This window comes from Trichogramma pretiosum, unplaced genomic scaffold (genome assembly GCF_000599845.2).
Source record: "Trichogramma pretiosum strain Unisexual culture from Peru unplaced genomic scaffold, Tpre_2.0 scaffold50, whole genome shotgun sequence".
Taxonomy (NCBI): domain Eukaryota; kingdom Metazoa; phylum Arthropoda; class Insecta; order Hymenoptera; family Trichogrammatidae; genus Trichogramma; species Trichogramma pretiosum.
The window spans coordinates 997,567-1,019,984 of NW_019640807.1; the positions used below are offsets into that span (position 1 = coordinate 997,567).

Sequence of the window (22,418 nt, forward strand, 5' to 3'; positions counted from 1 at the left end):
CGCACCTTCAAGTCGATCCAGCTGCAATTCCGAACTGTATATACACGATGCGATACGGATACGTCCAATGACCGGAAGTTAACGAGACGCTCGAAGCGTGGCCCGCGCGTCGGCTTGGCTATATATAGGCTCTTCTGCTCTGTGTGCACCTGCGAACGTGTATGCACGAAGAGGCCCGCGACTCTCGTACATAATAGCACCTTGCGACTTTACAGGAAGCGGGGAAAAAAGTTTCGAGAGAGAGAGAGCCCATGTATACATTGTTTTCCGTGCGTCCCGCGCATAGATCCTTCATTCTTCGAGAATCGTTCGATTACCCTTTCATACGATAAAGGCTCGTAATGAATATGTTTTCCCGTTTTCGCGTCATAAACATCGGCGACTTCGACGCCCCCGACATTTTCACACGGCCGTACAAGACCGTTCATAAAATACAGGAGATGTATTAGACGCTGCCGCTGCAGCGGTTCGCGGATGACTCTAATCGATCGGTCTAATTTTTTTTTGCCTTTCCTCCTCGCCGAGCTCGGCTGAGCACAATGGGAAATCTTTGTAAAATCGACCGAGCCAAGCGCCTCAAACTGCCATAGCGACGTATTCGCGCGATTTTCCGTTATAGTATAGTAGAGCGTATCCACGTGAATTGGAGTTCGACGCTGAGCGCGACGACAAACAAAAAAATAAGGGGGGGGGGAGGAGGTGCGAGTAGTCGCGGTCCCGATTCTCGCGATGTTGGACAATGTCTACATAGAGTAGACGAAGAAAAAAAAAATATACGCAAAAGGCAAACGGCAGAGTACGCATACAGCTTTGAGGCTTGGTCGTGCGTCAAACGACGCCGAGTAACAGAAGAAGTGCGCGCGAGTTATACGTAAGAAAGAGAAAGAACGTTTACTTATTTTTTTTTTTTTTCTTAACTTTTTGCCCTGCGAATATCGGTAACGGGACGCGGCAGCGCAGAAGAAAGGACGGAAGGAAGGACGGAAGGAAGGACGAAAGCACAGGTGGATAAAAAGGAGCAATAATATGGCCTAGTAATGCCAAAGGGCACAAACGCACGAGCTCGTATATTTTTTATTTATGTATAAATAAACGAACAGCGTCCGACAGAGGCAGCTTGGAAATCCGTCGGTATATGCACGTACGTTGGAATAGAAAGAAAAAGAGAGAAAAATCTGAATACTTGTTATACAGGCAAAGACGGGAAAGAGACTTTTAATGGTGAGTCGGAGAAAATAATGACGATAAGGAAAAGGAAAAGGTATAGGAAATGCTCTCTTCGCTAGTACTTTCTGTCTACTTTCCTCCATAATTCCGACCGAAGCATAAGCTTGCCCGCTTAAACATTTACTCTATTTTCAAATACAGCCACGGCTGAGAAATTGGCAATCGGTCATGACAAATATCTTCACAGTTTCTTCATCGCTGTTTAGTCGCGTCGACGCACATATCGAAGGAGCTACGATGTACCTCTGCATCGAACACCTGCGCGCGTCCTCCTGGTCTCTCGAGTTTAACAGACTGAGACGCGCCAGAGGTGAAGATGAAGAAGAAAAAAAAGAAACGAAGAAGGAAGGAAACGATTTTGTAGAATAAAATACAACGCGCTATCCACGGAAAGTAATGAAATAAAAATAAAGAAAGAAAAGTCACTTTTACGCTCGATCGAGTCGCACCATTATTGTGCACAAATAGCCATGGCCGCGTCTCAACGATGATATAACGGACTTTCTACGTTTCAAACGATCTAAATTCAGGACGCGGCTTCTATTTATGAGCGCGTCCAGCATAAGTCGGCCACCCCGCGCGATTACGGCATTTTTGGCCGAAAGTGTCGTATGTTTAGCTCGCTCGGAAACGTTTAGCAAGAGTCAGAAAAAAAATCCAAACACATAGATCGATAGATTTTTTCCTCCTATTTCTAGTGGTGTAGCTTAAAAAATTCTTAAAAATTGATTTTGAGGTTAAAACTCGACTTGAATGTTTAAGTCCATTTTCCCAAAAAATGTATCCTCCGATTGCAATTTAAACTGCACCAATCGAAAGAGGAGGCAAAAATCTATCGAAAACGATGTTTTCCAGGATGGAGAAATGATAAGAACTATTAAAGATATCGAGATGAATAGCGCGGGACGGCGCGCGCGGACCTGTTTTCCGTGCGCCAGCGGCGGCACACGCGCGGCGCCGTGTCTTTGTCTTTTCGACTCGCTCGTAATCGCTTAAAAAAGGCTAGAAAAATGATGTGAACACGTAAATCGATAGATTTTTTCCTCCTCTTTCTGATGGCGTTGTTGAAAAAATTCCCAAAAATTTTTTTCATAGTCAAAACTTGACTTGAATTTTTAAGTCAATATTTCTTCTAGTATTTTAGTATTTTGACCTCAAAATTAACATTACCAATCGAAAGAAGAGGAAAAAATCTATCGATTTACGTGTTTAAATTATTTTTTCAGCATTTTTTTAGCGAGTCGAAAAGACATAGGCAGGAAAACAGGCCCGCGCGCGCCGTCCCGCGCTATTCATCTCGATATCTTTAATAGTTCTTATCATTTCTCCATCCTGGAAAACATCGTTTTCGATAGATTTTTGCCTCCTCTTTCGATTGGTGCGGTTTAAATTGCAATCGGAGGATACATTTTTTGGGAAAATGGACTTAAACATTCAAGTCGAGTTTTAACCTCAAAATCAATTTTTAAGAATTTTTTGAGTTACACCACTAGAAAGAAGAGGAAAAAATCTATCGATCTATGGGTTTGGATTATTTTTTTGACTCTTGCTAAACGTTTCCGAGCGAGCTAAACATACGACACTTTCGGCCAAAAATGCCGTAATCGCGCGGGGTGGCCGACTTATGCTGGACGCGCTCTTATAGGAGTGGAAAGGGACTCATTTTTTCGCCCCCCAAAACGAAAATAAAAAGTCATTTGGCTGCGCGCTGCTGCGTTCGAAGTAAGGTTAATGAAATGCAGAAAATCATAAGAAACACTGATGGCCGTACAGGCTTCGGTTTGCGCGAGGCCCTAACGCGGCAGCTGCCGGCGATTCTATAAACAACGACAGACAGGTTGCGCACCTGTTACCGGCCTATATACCTCTGTCGCGTTGACTCCTTGACGTTCCCCTCGGTATTATCGCGTATATTTACTAGGCGCGCGTATCCGAGCCCCGTGTGCCAACTCACTACTCGGCGTTTTTTTGAAGCATATTTGCCAACGCCGCGTCGCCGAATGCCTATATATGGACATTACATATTTGTATTATAATATATTATTATATATTATTATATATATTATTATATAAGGACATGAGAAAGATGGAAAAAAAATTATTATTGTTTATATTCAATTTTTTTTTATTTTCGACAAAAAACTTTCACAATCTTCACCATTCAATTTGTAGCCGTTTTGGCGCTTTCTTAGCCCTCACTAGTCACTGGTCGTCCGACATTACTTGCTAAATTTGTTATAACTTTTTTACTGCCCTTATCACTTAGACAAGTAACCGCCAAGCAAATATTGTACAAATCTTGGTTCTTCAGATGTTTTATGACCATTTCACACATTTCAATTGGAAGCCGATAGTGAATCAACTCCCAGAATGGATATAACGCATAGCGAAGAAAAAATCTCCTCGACATTTTTTCGCACATATGCAGAGCGTAGGCCTCCTTAAAAGGTTTTTCAACTTGGTACCATACAAAGTACCCTAGGTCGAAGAAGATTTGATATGTGACTTGTTTTTTGGCCTCTTCGGGTTGTAATAACAACAAGTCATAGAGCGACATAATCGGACTTCCATATCGCTTTTTGATTTCTCTCGCTTCTCTTTTCTCTTCATTATCATCGTCAGTGTCATCGTCAGTGTCATCGTCAGTGTCATCCTCAGTGTCATCGTCAGTGTCATCCTCAGTGTCATCGTCAGTGTCATCGTCGGTGTCATTGTCGGAGTCGTCAATGTTATCGCCAGTGTCATCATCAGTATCATTATCAGTATCATCATCAGTATCGTCGTCAGTGGTGAGGTCTTCAGCCGGGCCAGAGTAGTAGAACTTCATACCCGAAAGTATCTGCATATTCTTGGCTATGCTCACAAACTCGTCATTATCGTGCAACATTTTTTCCATATCCGTTGATTTCTCAAACAATTCGTATTTGGCGAAAAGTTTCATGATCGTTAGAGCGTCGCCTTCGTTCAGTTTGTATCCTTTCTTCTCAAGACTTTCTACGACGCCCAGAGCACCGAAAGCTAGTTTTGATTTGAATCGGGGCCCGTTCTCCGTCTCAAATTCACTCTCAGTTGGGAAAACGAAACTGGTCAGATCAGCTCCACGATCCAAGAGTACATCGACCACATGCGGCAAAACACTCAGCACGGCGCAGTATAAAGGTGTCCGACCCCGATTATCGTGGACATTGACCTGCACGAGCTGATGGTTATCGTCGCAGATCTTAAAAAATTCGTCCACGCCGTGATCATCGTTGAATCTGAGGCAAATTTTGTGCAGTGGTGTCAATCCCTCCACGTCGGCCAAATTCGGGTTGGCCCCTCTTTTCAGCAGCATTTGAATCATGTTTGGTTTCCAATAGTTGGTCGTAGCATAATATAGTGGTGTCTTGCCCGAATTGTCCTGAGCATTGACATGAACCAGCTGATGTTTATTGTCGCTGATCTCGAATAACAGCTTCATCAAGAACACATCGTCGTCATCGGCTCCCTTGCATATATAGTGCAGAGCAGTCAATCCGTCCTTGCTTGGCAAGTTCGGATCGGCGCCATTTCTCAATAACAATCCGAACATTCTCTTATTATATGAGTACAGATCGAAGTGTATCGGTGCATTACCTGCTGCTGACGCGATGCAATTGGGATCCTGCCCGAGCTCAAGAAATTTCTTGACGACGTCTTCACAGTTAAATCTGCAGGCCACGTGAAAATGAGTTAATCCATCTTCGTCGGTGTAGTTCACGTCAAATCTATTATATATGCTAAAAAGTTCCATAATGCGGCGACCGTGATGGTTTCTTGCCGCATGATGAATCGGTGTGGTGCGAATCAACAATGGCTTGCCGTCTTTATCAACTTTGGGATTATCTACGTAGCCGGTCCTGATCGCAAAGTCGATGAATCGTAGTCCGAAATAATAATAATCATTTTGGTCTTCGTAATCGTACATTACTGATTTAGCGAGAAGCCATTCGATTTCTTCGGGTTGGAAAATGTCCTGGAGATTTGGAAGTTGGTCCGTCCAATCTTTGACCAAAGGATAAAGTTGATTGAGTAATTCACATCGCTCTTCTTCCACTTCCCAATTCACATTTTCCCGTAAGCATTTCAGTCTTTGTAATTTTTGTTGGTTATCGAAACTTGCAGCGGATTCTTTATTGGACATTTTTTCGCGCACTCACACACAAACACAATTGTTTTATAATTAAAAATTATATTTTATTTTCACCAAAATGAATAGTTGCAATCGATGCTATATTTTTATCTTCTTTACGCTGTGGAGACGTGACGTGAACTGTGACTTTAGATCGTAAAGTACCTAACACGTGCTTGAAGCTAAAAAAGCTATGCAAGAAATAAGCTACGTATGCATCGAGTAACCTATAAGAAACGCCACGAGGACGTGCACAGCTAAAGATGAGTAAATGAGCGTGGGAGAGACCGAACTACACGACACTACACATGGACGTCGTATGAAGGTATGAGCGCCGATCAGTAGTCGCATGTGTCACTCACAGGCGAGAAACTATCGCTCGTGGGCACCTATGACAGAAGTCTCGCTCGCTCATTCGCTCGTCGTCACAGATTCATTTCCCGCCCACCCAACGCACGTAAAAATTATTAAAAAGAGAAAGCTCCATAGCAGCTCGAAAAAATTCGTTTTCATACCAGCGGCCCGAAAATGACTACTTCCTTGCCGCTGTGCAAAGCGGGAAGAGCGATTTTCGGGCCCCTGTGTATGAAAAATAGTATATTCAGCAGCAGAAAATCCAAAAAATTTCGATAAAATTTTTGTTGCAATAATTTTCTTGTCAAGTGTATTTTTTAGTCGACCGATTTTGTTCCTTTTTAGGACTACGATTTTAAAATTCAAAAATCCATCGACGCAATCTAAAATCATTCGTTTGAGTTCTAATTTCAAGGAAAATTATTTTTTAAATCTCAAACTTGGAGATTCGTGTGACCTTAAGTCCAATTTAATCAATAGATACGCCTTCTGAGCCTAGGTTTTACCCTAATAGCTCGAAGTCCTATTGTTTAGAAAGAGATTAAGTTAATGAAAAGCCCCTTATTGTAGAAGTGCTGAAGGACCTCTATAATAAGTGGCAAGTTTTAATTACAATGGTGCTGAAGAACCTTTGTAATTATTTGGGCAGAAACCTTAACGTAAAGGTGCTGAAGGACCTTTACGATAAGGAAAAGAATTTATTGCGAAAGTGCTGAAGGACCTTGGCAATTTGTTGAAAGTAGATTTTATTGTAGAAGTACTGAGGGACCTCTACAATATTTTATAGATCTTGTTACAAAAGTGCTGAAGGACCTTTGTAACAAGTAGAAAAAGATTTTGTTGTAATGGTGCTGAAGGACCTTTGTAACAAATGTGTTCTATTGCAAAAGTACTGAAGGACCTTTGCAACGAACGTAAGTAGTGAATAGTACTTAGTAAAATTAGGATAACTCGGGTGAAAATGATTGTATAGGCTTTAAATAATGTTCAAATCTCAGCAGCCTACGCAACGCCCTAGTCAAACGAGTCGGTGTAAGTTACTTTAGTAACTAGATCTAGTAAGTAATTAAATCTAGCGAACTTTACTCAAAACTAGGCAGTGAGTTCATTGGTACTGAGGACCTATGCTGCTCGTTAGTCTGCCTTGGTTTGACTGAGTATTAAGAGTGATTCTTGCCTCCGAGGAGGACCGTATTTATACGCTTTCTACGGTGTGCCCAAAAAGTGGGGACGAGCAACCGTCGTGTTGGACCGATCGGCGGGCGTTCGTGGCAAACCGACTTTATTTACTTTTCTTAAAAACTATTACAATGCAAAATATTAACTTAAAATTATGATACAAAATTGTGCCATGGTGTTACAAGTGTTTTATGTTATACAGTGCAGTAGTGAACGACTTGTGTAAAAAGTGACGTTATCCAATAAATAAATAAAGTGCTGTTTACAATAATGTTTTTGATAGAAGTGTTCTAAATGTATTTTGATGTGAATAAGTTAAATGCAATAAAATGATTTAATTAATATTTTAGGCTGTAACATAATTGTAACTGTTCATAGAAATAGTGGCATATGTTGTATGATGACTCGGCAGTTTCAAGGTTACGCCGAGTCATACATAATTAATACACTCAATTTGTATATTATAATTTATGATTTAAAGTCTGTACCTATTTAACATAAAAAAAAAACAAGTATCCTAATAAAACATCGCTAGGTGTTATAATTGTTTTTTTCATTATTTCGCCATGTGAATGCACATGGTGATATTTAAGTTCCAAATTTAATTATTAATTTAAATTAAATATTTAAATATAAATTAATTTAAATATAAATGTTTGTGGTTTTATTTTTATATTTTCTGATAGCTTGTTTTATTTAGCGTTGTTTAATTTTATTGTTATGTACTTATTATTTTAATATTATTGGTAAAAGAGTAAAACCGATGGTAATTATGGTAAGGTAGATTATGATAATGTAGTATGGTAAGGAATGGTAAGAAATGGTAAGAAAACGGTACCGGCTTATTTAAAAAGTAGACGTAGCTAGCTGTGTAGGACGTCACATTCGGATGAATCCACTGAAATTCGAAAAATTTTTGAAAATGTGGAATACTCTACTTTATATAGATATGAGAAAGATTAAAAAAAAATTATTATTATTATTTATATTCAATTTTTTTTTATTTTCGACAAAAAACCTTCACAATATTCACCATTCAATTTATGGCCGCTTTGGCGCTTGCTTAGCCCTCACTGGTCGTCCGACATTACTTGTTAAATTTGTTATGTTTGTTATAACTTATTTTGTATTGCCCTTATCACGTAGACAACTAACCGCCAAGCAAATATTGTACAAATCTTGGTTCTTCAGATGTTTCATGACAATTTCACACATTTCAATTGGAAACCGATAGTGAATCAACTCCAAGAATGGATATAACGCATAGCGAAGAAAAAATCTCCTCGACATTTTTTCGCACAGATGCAGAGCGTGGGCCTCCTTAAAATGTTTGTTATTAACGCACCATGCCGAAAACCCTAGGCTGAAGAAGTCTTTATATGCGTATTGTTTTTTCGCCTCTTCGGGTTGTGATAACAAGTCATAGAGCGACAAAATCGGACTTTTTAATCGCTTTTTGATTTTTCTCGCTTCTCTTTTCTTCTCATTATCGAGCTTTATCCTCGGAAATACCAGCAAATTTTTTACTTTATTCACAAACTCCTCGTTATCGTGCAACATTTTTTCCATATCCGTTGATTTCCCAAACAATTCGTATTTGGCGAAAAGTTTCATGATCGTTAGAGCGTCGCCGTCGTTCAGTTTGTATCCTTTCTTCTCAAGACTTTCTACGACGCCCACAGCACCGAAAGCTAGTTTTGATTTAAATCGGGGCCCGTTCTCCGTCTCAAATTCACTCTCAGTTGGGAAAACAAAACTGGTCAGATCAGCTCCACGATCCAAGAGTACATCGACCACATGCGGCAAAAAACTCATCACGGCGCAGTGTAAAGGTGTCCGATCCAACTTGTCTCGAGCATCGACCTGCACAAGCTGATGGTTATCGTCGCAGAACTTAAAAAAATCGTCCACGCAGTTATCATCGTCGAATCTGAGGCAAATTTTGTGCAGTGGTGTCAATCCCTCCACGTCGGCCAAATTCGGGTTGGCCCCTCTTTTCAGCAGCATTTGGATCATTTTTGGTTTACAACAGTTGGTCGTAGCATAATATAATGGTGTCTTGCCCGAATTGTCCTGAGTATTGACATGATCCAGCTGATGTCTACTGTCGCTGATCTCGAATAACAGCTTCATCAAGAACACATCGTCGTCATCGGCTTCCTTGCATATATAGTGCAGAGCAGTCAATCCATCCTTGTTTGGCAAGTTCGGAATGGCGCCACTTCTCAGTAGCGATGCAAACGTTGCCTTATCATATGAGTACAGATTGAAGTGTATCGGTGCATTACCTGCTGCCCGCCCGATGCAATTGCGTTGTTGTCCGATCATTTTTCCGCGCACTTACACACAAACACAATTGTTTTATAATTAAAAATTATATTTTATTTTCACCAGATTTAATAGTTTCAATTGATGCTATATTTTTATCTTCTTTACACTGTGGAGACGTAACGTGAACTGTGACTTTAGATCGTAAAGTACCTAACACGTGCTTGAAGCTAAAAAAGCTATACAAGAAATAAGCTACGTATGCATCGAGTAACCTATAAGAAATGCCACGAGGACGTGCACAGCTAAAGATGAGTAAATGAGCGTGGGAGAGACAGAACTACACGACACTACACATGGACGTCGTATGAAGGTATGAGCGCCGATCAGTAGTCACATGTGTCACTCACGGGCGAGAAACTATCGCTCGTGGGCGCCTATGACAGACGTCTTGCTCGCTCATTCGCTCGTTTTAATGTCACAGATTCATTCCCCGCCCATTCAACGCATGTAAAAAAGTTTCTCAAAAAGAGAAAGCTCCGTAGCAGCTCGAGAAAATTAGGTTTCAATTCAACTTGGACACCCATCGGGAGTTGCACATGCTATATTTTTCATCGGAACGCGTGGAAAGTCGAAGTAAAATTCTTCTTTACCAGCCTTTTGCTGCAATTCTTTCTGATCTATCTTACATTCTGCTGCACGGTGGGTGTATATCTGCGATTTAAATTCTATGGGTACGTAACGCATGGTTGTTCATGTATATGTGCAACGTTTTCGCTATCTACATGTTCCCATAAATGCGTATACATGGTGTGCTCGTGGTAACAAACTTTGGCCGTTAGTCCGCGTTAGTGAGGATAATTAATTTTATATAAATTGCATTGGCCCTATAATACTCGTCTATTGTTGTTTTTGTTTGGTTTTTGTTCATTTCGCTCCAAAGAAAGCGAGAAAGAGAGAGAATAATAAAACAAATGAAAATTGATTATCATCACGTGAATTTGCTTAAAATAATTCATCCTACGCAATTACGAACAACGGGTAGAAGGAGACCATTGTCGTTATATGGCGTGAATGGTCGCACACCCGAGTCATTTCGATTTTATATACAAAAGAGAAATGAGAGAGAGAGAGAGAGAATCGTTGCTCGAAGTACCTTTACCTTTAATCTGCATTGATATGTCATAGTTATAAAAATAAAAGTTTGTTTATATTGTTGTAACGCACGCGAAGCGTTATAATGATCATATTTTCATCATACGTATATGTGTATCTATTTTGGGCATAAAAAATAAAGTGAGCTCGCTTGAAATTCGAGACTAGAAGATCCTACGGCGAGAGAGAGAGAGAGAGAGAGAGAGAGAAAAGTTACCGAGCGCTGGGAAACTTTGTGACCCTCGGATTCGATCGTCGACGTCGTCGTATCTAGGTTTGCCATCAACTTCAAGATCTTTTTTATTTTAAATTACCCGAAACTTTTCGACTGAACTCTTGCCACTAGTCGGCTCTACGCGCGCACAGTACATGTATTTGCGTGTTTTCCATTTTTCTTGTATGGAAACTCGAAACGTTCCTAGGTAAAGAGACGCGGCTCCATTCATTACTGCCTGCAAGCTGCGACTCCCATATATACAGTTGAGACTTGAGTGTATGTTCCTTTTCCTCCAATTCTCTCTCGATCTTTTATTGAAAATTCTCGCGCGGCTACCCTGAAATCAGTCGTTGACTCGTGGAAAAAGAAACTCCCAGCATCGTACACGTAAAAGAAACAAACCGCGTATTTAGCATTAGTTACAAAGAACTGTCGTCGTCATCGTCGTCGTCGTCGTCAAACGACATGAATAGCAGCAAAGAAAAACCACTTGCCATACCGACGAGCACATGGCAGAGCGGCATTGACGGGACATTATATATATCATGTGCTTGTAAACGGCCATCGTAGTCGTCGCTCGTAATATACATATAAGCGTCGCTCTGGCCCCGCGGCCGAGAGAGGGTGAGTGAGTGAGAGAGAGAGAGAGAGAGAGAGTCAGAGAGCGGAGCAGCTCGAGGCAGGTGAATATTTTACGAGCTTGCGTCTCGCGTTCTCTCTCTGTAATGTGCACGTATAGTGTGTGTGTATGTGTGTAATAAAGCCAGTCGCCAGACCATGGCAGCAGCAGCTTCGTGTGCTGTATTATATCACGCTTGTGTGGGTTAGATAAATTCTTGACGGGCGATCGATATTCTGCACCAGCACGACTCTATGATATTCGCAATTGTATATATGCCATTACGGTACCAGGGTAATATGGGATTGTCATTTTTTTTTGTTTTTGTTTTCAATATAGGTATTACGAGACGAGGACCTCGGGATCGATCAAAATTCAAATGTTTTTAAACAGCTTTACAAGCCCGTAATATTTTATTTTATTTCATTTTTTTGTCAACATTTGCGGACAATTCGAGCGTACCGAGTGCGAATAAACATTAGAAATTCGCGCCACTAGGCTCTCGCTTGTCGAAGAAAAACTGCTGCCAACTTGAGAAGGGTATCGCTCCCCTATATGCTGCGATACGAAAAGCACTATTTTTCGCAGCGAGCGAGGCAATTGCGCGGGAGTCTTGGGCGCGCGACGGCATGGTTCGCGCAATGTCTCGTGTCAGCAGTAGCGGTGTCAGCCAATAATTTCTTGCGACGAAATTTTTATAATTAAAACGTCGACCCGCGTCGTGGGCTCTCGATCGCGATACGACTGCTGGGATAAGCCTCGAATAAGAACACCGTCAGTGTTTTTATCTCTTTTCAAATTTATTGGTCGTCTTGGAACGTTTTCTCGATTGCCGTAAGTGATTACTTTATTTGTTTACCCTTGTTCCAATTTAACTCGCGACTTCTCAACGTCATCATCGTTGATAGTGTCAGCCGAGGATCCAAACATGAGCACCGACAACGACTCGGACAACGATCTGCTGGAGGATCTTTTGGGCATAGCCGACGACGATGACAAGAGCACTGAACCGGAGAAAGTCACGACGTCGGATCAAAAATCAATCGCCAAGTCCGCGGAGCCCGTAGAAAAGTTGAAAAAGGAATCTTCGTTTTCTGCTTTGCCTTCTGCTGCCGCACCTTCGCAGAGTGATTCTGTTAAGAGCTCTCAAGTCAGCCAGTTGAAGGAGCTCGACTATAATTTTTTGGACGTCTGTGACGAAGATTTCGCTGATGATTTTGACGTGGAAAAGTCAGCAGAGAAAAAAACAACTTCCAATAAATCCAAGACAAAAGACTCTGTTTTTAATGATAATGGCAATTCTTCAGACGAAGAGGACAAAAAATATTTTGAGAATCAGCAGTATTCTGATTACGGAAGAGAGATTAAAAATCTCATGAAAGACAAAGAGACTGAGAAAAGTTTTAGTTTAAGTTTTAAATCAAATGATAATTACAAAATTGACATTAATGAGAGGATAGTGTTGAAAGTGAGTGATGATTACAAATCTGTGTTGAAAAAAAAAACCAACGAAGACAAAGTCACTCCAGAACCACCAAAACCCAGTAAATATGCTTTACAAGCTCAACAAAAAATCAAAGCGCAAAATGATGTTTATAGTGATCCAATATTTGGTTTTAGAATGATTACTCCTTTGATCTCATCAACAGATTTGGTAGAAAAAATGAAGGGCATCAAACCTGTGACAGTTGCTTCAATAAAACAACACATAATAAATCAAAAGGCAGGCATGCTAGAAGATTGGGTATTTGCTGGAGTTGTTTTGAATAAAAGTTCACCCAAAACATCTGCCAAAGGAAGTCAATACAGTATTTGGAAACTTACTGATTTATCAAATGAAATGAAAACTGTGGCAGTATTTCTATTCAGCAATGCTTATAAACAATTATGGAAACTGAGTACTGGAACTGTAATAGGTATTTTAAATCCAAATGTCTTAGAGAGTAGAGATGATAAGGATGTGGCAACTTTGTCAGTTGATGTTCCCCAAAGAGTTTTAGTTTTAGGAACTTCAAAAGATTTAGGAACATGTAAATCCATTAAGAAAAATGGTGACCCATGTACTGCCCCAACAAATATCAGATACGGCGAACACTGCGTGTATCATGTGAAACAAGAGTATGGAAAATTTTCAAGAAGATCAGAACTTCAAACTAAAGCTCCTCAGAAATCGTTTAATGAGCCAAGACAACAAAAATTAAATGCATCAACATCAAGTTTTTCAAGTTTTTCACAACAGCGAAATCCTCAAGCAGCCCCATTTATTGCTGTTAAAGCAGTTCGTAATGAAGCCATGTATAAGAAAGATTGTGAACGTTTAGCTGCATTAAGAGGTGATAAAGTAGCTACAGAAAAATTAAAAATGGATTATAAGGCTAAAAATGAACCTGAATTAAAAGTAAAAGTTACCAGTGTTGATTTGACTCCTAAACAGATGAAAAAAGATTCAGAAAGATTAGATAGACTACGAAAATTGCATGCAAATGATCCATCTCCTATACAAGAGTGTAAAAAAGAAACACCCAAATTTAATTTACCACCACCTAAATTAGGCGCTGCCGCAAGAAATGGAATTATTGATTTTTCTTCGCCAATTCCTAAAAGTGCTATCAGTAGAGCAAAGTTGAATGCCATTGAATGGGTTAAAAAAAATGGTGGCCTAAAGAAAGAAAATCCTAATAAAATTAAACCACAAAAAGAAGAGATGATAGCCAAAGGATTGAAAAGAAAGAGAGAAGAGGAAGAAAATACAGAAGAAAAAATTGCAGAAAAAATAAATAAAGAGGTCGAAGCTAAAAGTAAATTTCGAGAAATGCTTGAAATGAAATCATCTCACTCAGATTTGATTGAAAACCGAGAAGATGAAGAAAAGGAAAAGTATTTTAGAAAACTTGAGGTTAAAGAACAAATGGAAGAGAAAATGTTGTCAACGTATAAAATGGATTGCAAAGCTGTGTATTGCCGCGTTTGTAAATATACAGCATTTTCAAGTTCTGACATGTGCAAGCAGTTACAACATCCTATTAAAGTAATTGACGCTGTTAAAAGATTTTTCAAATGTGGTGATTGCGGAAACAGAACAATATCTCTTGATCGAATTCCTACGGAAACATGCAAAAGATGCTCTAGCTCCAGGTGGACAAGAACAAGTATGATGGATGAAAAGCGTTTGGAAGTAAAAACTGCCAAGTTATGTATCAGAGGCGGAGAAGAAAAATTCATTGGCTCAGTTGCTACTGATGCAAGCCTTAATTTGTTAGTACCAGATGAATAAATTTTGAAATAAGTTCAAAATGATTGTACAAATCTTTCAAGATTAATCTATTCTGTAACGTTTAACGAATGTAAATAGATCAATAAATTCATTGTTGAAGTTAAATTTCTGTGATTTCTTAATTTATTAAAAATTTTATAATCATAAGACTTTGAATGTTAATGAAGATTTGTCAAATAATTGAGATAACAAACTTCTGATTTAAATACTTTTTCATTTGTTTTAATTATGTAACATTTTTTTTATTCAAAGTATTTTAAATATCGTACACCATGATGGTGGTACTTATCGGTTTATTACATTCCATTCATCATTCTTCACACTACAGCAATTTGCTTGACAGGTCAAATAATTTTGTCCATGCTGTCATGCAATTGCCATCATTCAAGGATAAATATCTAATTACAAGATTTTGTAGTCGTTGGCAAATTCATAAACCATTAACTATGTTTGATTTAATTTAAAAGCACAAAAACAATAAGAGATGATTTGCTTCTCAAAAGCTAACAGTAACAGAATGACAACAATAAAGAAAAAAACTGTAAAATTCTTATTGTGTGGGAGTAAAAATATTTTTACGACAGTTATAAGGAGTTACTAAATTGATCAACTAAAAATATTGATTTATCTCGTGCGCTGTTTAACGAGTTTCAGAGCAGCCTCGACGATGGGCCAACGTTATGCTAGAAAATGGACCGTAAATATATATAGATCGTCGGTGCAACGTCGCAGGCAGGCAGCAAGCTGGCTTTATTATTATTTTTTTTACTTTTATTATTTCCATTTAAGTTGAGCAGTCTTTTTATGTCGTGTCATTAAAGCACAAACACAGACTATTATTTTATTTAAATTTTTTGTTAGAGCACAGCACCAGAGTCTTCTCTTTCTCTGTATCCTTCATTTGGTCTAAAGTTCACAGAACCACATTTAGGTGTTATTTTCTTTTTGACATCAAAAAAACGAAGTTCAAAGCATATACTATCTTCGTATTTTTCATTTTGGAACGATAAAGAGAAAGAGACAGTCTTTCAGGCGCCACTGTTGCAAAATTCAGTATTTTCTTGTAAATCCTAGATGTAATATGTATAGCTATTCTCCACTCGTACGTGATTTTTAAATTTAATTTTGCCGTCCAAAAATCACCAAAACTGTGAGCAGGAGCAGCTTAGTAGTCGTCGTCGTAATCGAAATTGTCAAATTCATCTTCTTCCAACTGCATACTCTGAAAATCTACCTTGTACCGCAATACACCTGTAATTTACGAGTTAAAATTAATGTTTTTATTTTACAGTTATGCTTTACAATACATTTACTAATAAGTTTTTGTTCAAAATATTGATTTGTCTAATCGATCAAACCTTTCTGTGTATTGTATCTTGTACAATTAAATGTAATAGTTTGTTAATCACACATCAAAATAATGAACTTATAACAACTATTACAGTAAAAATTAAATATTCAATTCTGAAATAATATTTTCATTCTTAAAATAAATAAATATTTATAATAATTTTATAAAAGCAACAGCTCTTTATATCAATCTAAATCTAAATCATGCAAAATTCGAACAAATTTTAACATAGAATCAAATTATAAATGGAAACGGAGAGATTACGAGAAGCGTGCGACGAAACGTTAGAAACATCGATGGCGAAATTTTCGTCACTGTAATTTGACAAACTACAGAATGCGATGAGAGTGCAAATAAAATGGAAGACATGCAATATTTTACTGAACTTATTTGGTCTCACAATGTGAGAAATAACAAATTATAATCATCGCTGACAAAAAGATGTACGAAAGATGAACTGAAAAAAATGAAAGTTTGGCAAACAACTAAACTACTTGTAATAATAAACATCAAATCGACGTGTGTGAAAAAAGGCATAATCAGCTGACATTCAATTATGGAAAAAAAAAGGAAAAAATAATTTTTAACACTTCTTGATTCGAAGATGAAACTATCTTGGATAACTCTAATGAACTGAGTAAATGAAAGAAACTAAAAAAAATTAACGAGATAGAGAGCGAAGCGCACATGATTATGCATTTGGAAACTACCTGGTCGACTCTGACCGAGAGACGTAGTCGCGATTTTTAATAATCATCAAGGTCGACGTCATCAAGAGGCTCTTCAGCCTGCAATGACTGGAAGTCGACTTTGTAGCGAAGGATTCCTAAATGCCGAAAAACTTGAGAATTAGATACCTGTTCAATGTAACCGAACGTTGTTTTGTCATTTTTAAGATGATTTACTGTTTGTGTTAAGCTTTCTGGTTTTTTTCTCAATTATTTCAATTCAGTATAGTACATCAGAAAACCAACGCGTAAAGAGTATTCATCTTAACGGTTATTTGGAGACACTTTTTATTAATTTAATCAAGTAATTATTAGAAAATACTGACCTCCAATGCCACCAAAACCTCGCACAAATTGAGAACCTTCTTGAGACTTGTCTGTAATAATTTCTAGGGTTGCGCCAAAGCTCTTGTAATTGTTTGCAAGCCATTCCAACAGAGGTTGACATTCCACCAGCTCCAATTCAACGCCGCTCTAAATAATTATTCATGGTAAGTTATTGATTGTACTTTAAAAGTAATATCGAGAAAAGTTTTTTATTATAATCACCTCTTTATCTGTAAAGTGCGTTTTGTCTTTTTCTTGTTCAGGCGTCAAGTGAAGAACTTTCTCTTCGCCGTTTGTGTGATTTTTCAAAACGTATCTTTGAATGTCGAGATTTTCCCAACATATCAGTGTTTCAACACTACCCAATTCGAGTGCTCTCAATGTGTCTTCAACACCGAAACAGTATTTACCCGTATCTTGAGAAATTTCATCGAAATAACGACCAATAAGTTTCTTTTCTTGGATAAATTTGACGTTCTGCAACGACTCAGCTGCGAGTTCAATGGCTTGATTAAAACCATTTTCACCGCCATAAGAAACATCGACTAGCTTGATGATTTTAGCTTGCAATCTCTGTAAAAAGTAATTAACTTTAGTACTAGTGTACAGATTAGATTTTATCCGAATTTTAAAAACGATGAAATAAACTTACTGGGTCAAACATGTCAGACTGGCTAAGCTCAGTTTTGAAGTCAGCACTACCAGCAAGAATGAGTCCGGCAATGTTTGGCTTATCATTTGTAATGTACAATTGTGTTGCTACTTCAGCTACTTTTCGCACATAATTGTGACGCTTTTCCATACGCAATCGAGCGAAACGTAAAGCTGACTGACCTCCTCTACCTGGAAAAGAATTATAATGTTCAATTCATCAAATTTTTAGGAAAGTAATTTTAGATCATGCTATTGAAATGGCCAATACTGCGATTTGTTCATAAACAGATACTGAATCAGTTCGAAATTATAAACGAGTTTGTTCCAGTGTAAACCAGAATGGAGTAAGTGTTATATAAGAAGATAAATAAAATTATCTTAAGAATTTCAAATCATACCGTGCTTTTTGGGTAAATCCACTGTAAATTTATGCAAAACTTCTCTTGTATTTCCTTGGAGTGTACCAAAAAGTGCTCCATTACCATCCATAACAATAAAACCAAATTTATTGTCATCAGCAAGTAATGCTGTGAGAGCTTCAGTGTGGAACTACAGAAATAGAATAAAAAAGATTAAAAATTGGAAGGGATTATTAAAAAAAATAAAAATTATTTATTATTTTACCTTGTTGTCACAAAGATAAAGGGATGTATTGATTGGTTTGAAAGGTTCAAAATCAATATTGACTTTCTTTTCTTTGCCTTCATCCGTAACAATTGTTCCACAGTAGATGACCAAACCATTTGCAGGTACTATAATAAATTGATAGTATTAATTCTCAAGAATTTATGATTATGATTTGTAGTAGAATCAATGAAGATTTGTTTACCACCTTTGGTATATAATTTCAACCTATGCTGTACAGACGTAATGGCACCAAGGACGGAAAGTCTGTTGACTCGAGACTTAATATTGGATGCTGTACCAAATTCATCGGCCAACATTTTGCTGACTCTAGAGATTTGATCTTTTGGTGGAATGATTAGAGAAATCATACTGGTGCCATTTCTGAATAAAATAAAACAAAAAAGATAAATAGATGTATTAGTGTTATGTAATAAATGAAAATTCATATTATTTAAGTGAACTTATGATAAAGAAGAAAGTATGTGTGAGTTTTTAATGGATTCAACTGCTTTGTTTTAAAAAATCATTTCCAAAATAGAGTATTAAATTTAATGACATAATAATGTATCGCTATCTCTTTATAAGCATTTAATTGTGATTCAAGTACTTTATGTAGAACTAATTATACTAATCAAGCATTATTATTAATTGGAAAAGCCTCATTTTCATAATAATTCAGTGACTGTTGTTATTCTGAAAAAAAAAATAACGTACTCTCTTGTTATTTGACAGTAATAATTTCAAGTTCAAAGGCATCATCTGAATCATAATAACAATCATTGACATCGTCGATTACGGAACCATCAATCCTCTCGTTGAACATTCCGTGAAATTCAGTAGCGAGACAAAAAAAAAACCGACGAATCTACAGTGGCAAAAATACAAGTACGAGAGTCGAGTTGGATTTCCTTCCACAAGTCATGTCGACGGGTATACATTCCGAAAGTCTGCGTCTCGCCTGTACGTAGACACATCTTGTAACACACATGTCTCCATGAAAGATGTACGAAGCGAGACAGAGAGATAGAGAAAGCATCCATGCCTGTATAATACAACATCGCACACGCATCGCGGAGCATCGTGTTATATAGCAGCCGGCCACCTAACCCCGCGTCCACGTGTTTGCTCGTCATTCGTGTCCTATTTCGAGATGCATCTTCGTCGGAAAAACAAAACCCTCCCTCGAGTTATTTCCCCCGAGTCCCTTCGAGGCCGCGTGAAGCAAACATCGCGACGATCGGAGTCGATCGGGCGCGAAATCGTAATGACGACGACGACGACGACGACGCCGAGATCTCGCGGGGCCCCCGGCGCACAACACATACTCGATGCTCGCTCGCTCTCTCCCTCAACATATGGCAGAGACGTGTAAAACGCAGGCACTAGCTATCATTAGTCGAAGCACAGAACACACGAGACAGGCGTGAAAGGGCGATTGCACTTACCCTCTGGCCATTTCCAAGCTCTTGATGAGCTTCTTGATCTTCCAGATTTCGACATTGCGATCGGCAGAAGTTTCCTCGTTCGACATGTTTGCAGCTCAAGTCGTGGATTGATACTGTGCGAAAGGATGTATATGTATTTATATTATCTATATATGTGTGTATAAATCCGTGTATAAGCTGTATACGTGTGCGTCTGTGTACGAGTGTACACGGCGATCGACTGTAGTTACACGGCGGCGGCGGCGGCGGTGGCGGCGGACGAATTATATTCTCTATAATATGCTGCTGCTGCTGCTGCTGCTGCTGCTAGCGGCTTGTTGGGTTATATACGATCTCGGCAACAGTATTAGTGTCCCGTTACGACGACGACGATGCGATGTGTGTACCTATAAAAGCACCGTATATAGCAGCGCACGCACACTCTCGCGGCAGAAAACACACCAGTCTTTTCGCGCTGCTGATGCTGCTGCTGCTGCCGCTGCCACTGGCACCAGTCCACCTCCTTCTTCGTACGCACTTATGTCCTCCCCCCCTCCACCTACGACTCCTACTGCTAGGATGTCCTGCGTGTGCGATAATACCGCAGACGGCTCCTTGGGGCACGACGTTGCTGCGCTGCTCCAATTATGTATTATTGCCACCTGCAAAATGGACAAAACAGAGCGAGAGGAAAGTTTTTAATACTGCGGTGAATAATCATCGAGAACGCCTGCGTTCGTATTTAATAGCCCAAAAGCTCGAGCGCGATCGATCGCGTATACACACTCGTGCATGATAATTACAATAACAACGTGCGTGTGTGTGACGCGAGCGACGACCCCACACGAAAAATCAAGGCACACAGGCGTATGAATGTATATATGTAGAGTCAGCGGCTTTCCAATAGGACGGAGCGCGAGACGTTTGATGTGTAGTATACACGCGCCCATGAAGCCGCTGCGCCCGATGCTGCCCCCGAAAAGCCGTATACAATATTTCAACGTTTCAAGGGAGGGAGAGAAAGGAGCAGAGAGAGAGAGAGAGAGAGATGGAAAAAGAGAGAAAAAGCACGCGCAACCCGATGTAGTGCACGTATTACTTTTACGTTGTATAAGCTCTCTCTCTCTGTCTCGAGTGATCCGCCGCGAACCAGTGCAAACTAGATTCAACAATGCTCGTGCAGCGCGGTGTGTATCGGCGACCGTACAACATGGGAGCCTCGTGTGTGCACATTAAATTGGCAGCACACGACGATTAGCCGCGGATTTCAATCTTCGTCGACGGCTTTACGGCGGCTCCGATATGCTGCTGCTCCTTTTAATAAGAAACAAAAATGTGCACACGATGTAAAATCTCTCTCTCTCGAGAGAGAGAGAGAAAGGGAGTCGAGTCATTTAAATCGAAAAATTTCATGGCGGGCGCGCTCATACGACGATCAAGAGCCTCCCCCTCGCGCGCCAATCACGCGCCCGCCGTATATATTGCGATTGTGGGTGCACGCACGGCGACGTTCCGTTTTATCGACGAAGAGAGGCAGCGTGGGGAAAAAGGGGGAGGGGGGGGGGAGGCGTCATGTGCTCGCTGTTAATTAATTAATAATACATAGCATATAGGATGTTTATCTGCGAATGCTCTTTAACGAGGTTATGGGAAGTTTTCAGTGACTCACGCGCTATCGATGTTAATGGAGAGAAATTATTATTATTTTTTTTCTTCAAAATAAATCACGAAGCGATGTGTATACTGTATATAGTATAAGTCAAGGCAGGATGAAGTCGCGCACATGCACGCGCGTATGTGTATGCGATATAAATCGTACGACTGCTGCGCGCGGAGAATAAATCAATGGGACGCGCATCGATGCTGCATATAGTGCAGCGCGAAGGACGAGCTGGCACTGAAATTTGCACGCGTCTGTGTGTACGATTGCATTGGATGACTTTTTAAGACAGAGAGACAGAGAGTGAGAAAGAGAGGTAGAGAGACAAGTGACGGCATACGTTAGGTATGTGCAGAAAAAAAAGAAGATACTCATCGCGGCACTTTTGGAATCGTGTTCGACAGAAGCGAGAGAGAGAGAGAGAGAGAGAGAGAGTAATTGAGAAAAGTCGCTATTGCTGTATTTACATGTCGCGGAGGGTAAAATACGCGCCACCTATCTAATGCACGCCTAGCGCAGTCGAAGACATTTGACGTATACTGCACTTATTTATACACATACAGAGAGGAGAACAACTATAGCACTCACGCATATGTAACGATGGATATGTATTATTTTACGGTTACCGATGTAAGTCAATGCTACTGTCGCACACACTGAGATTTCTATATATCATAACCACTCGAGTTGCAATTGTTATGACTTTCTTTTTTTGCCTTCTGTGAATCCAGCCACACGCACGAAAGAGCACACACTGCAGCACGCGCGTTCGAAAACGTTCGCGAATATGCCTTAATTTTTTTCCCGTCCAGAGAGACAAATGTCACGAAAAATTTTCACCCCTTGTTGAATATAAAAACGCGATCTTGTGTTAAAATGATTACGATTTATCGTTTTTTTTTTTTATACCTACGATGTGCGTGCGTTTATTCGACACGCTCGTGCAGAAAACGCGAGCTGCTGTTTTGCTGTTGCTGCTATACTGATTCTGCAGAGAACATGTATGTTACGCTGTACAAAAATATATACCTGTATATATGCAACGATCAGCTTGCTGCAGAGCTAAGTGTATCGTAGAGTATAACATACAGCTATATAGTCCGTTCGAGCGAAAGAAGGAGAGAAGAAAACGCGATCGCGATGACAGCGAGAGTTCGGAGTCGTGTTGCAAGAGAGTAACTCTGTGCATTGCCTTGGTCAGTTG

General features: G+C 39.5%; 3 protein-coding genes across 6 annotated transcripts; 1 reads left to right on the plus strand and 2 right to left on the minus strand.

Moving 5' to 3' along the window:
- Nucleotides 1-8,029: 8,029 nt before the first annotated feature.
- LOC106649360 (ankyrin-3-like) lies at nt 8,030-9,238 on the minus strand. Its single transcript, XM_014366724.2, has one exon. It carries the CDS (start codon nt 9,236-9,238, stop codon nt 8,030-8,032), a length of 1,209 nt encoding a protein of 402 aa, XP_014222210.2.
- A 2,535-nt stretch (nt 9,239-11,773) lies between these two features.
- Nucleotides 11,774-14,548, plus strand: LOC106649443 (protein MCM10 homolog). Its single transcript, XM_014366862.2, has 2 exons — nt 11,774-12,003; nt 12,078-14,548. Exon 2 carries the CDS (start codon nt 12,098-12,100, stop codon nt 14,441-14,443), a length of 2,346 nt encoding a protein of 781 aa, XP_014222348.1. The 5' UTR covers nt 11,774-12,003; nt 12,078-12,097; the 3' UTR covers nt 14,444-14,548.
- A 101-nt stretch (nt 14,549-14,649) lies between these two features.
- Nucleotides 14,650-22,302, minus strand: LOC106649444 (eukaryotic peptide chain release factor subunit 1). Of its 4 annotated transcripts, none has more exons than XM_014366863.2 (10): nt 22,124-22,214; nt 20,017-20,216; nt 19,576-19,961; nt 18,336-18,511; nt 18,128-18,255; nt 17,902-18,052; nt 17,502-17,692; nt 17,072-17,422; nt 16,849-16,996; nt 14,650-15,694 (listed from the first exon to the last, which is right to left on the minus strand). In XM_014366863.2, exons 3-10 carry the CDS (start codon nt 19,659-19,661, stop codon nt 15,609-15,611), a joined length of 1,317 nt encoding a protein of 438 aa, XP_014222349.1. In that variant the 5' UTR covers nt 19,662-19,961; nt 20,017-20,216; nt 22,124-22,214; the 3' UTR covers nt 14,650-15,608. The 4 variants fall into 4 exon arrangements, with proteins under 4 accessions (XP_014222349.1, XP_023316127.1, XP_014222351.1 ...); XM_023460359.1 differs by having other exon boundaries at nt 19,576-19,688; nt 19,761-20,216; XM_014366865.2 differs by lacking the exon at nt 22,124-22,214 and adding an exon at nt 22,244-22,302 and having other exon boundaries at nt 19,576-20,216.
- Nucleotides 22,303-22,418: the final 116 nt, after the last annotated feature.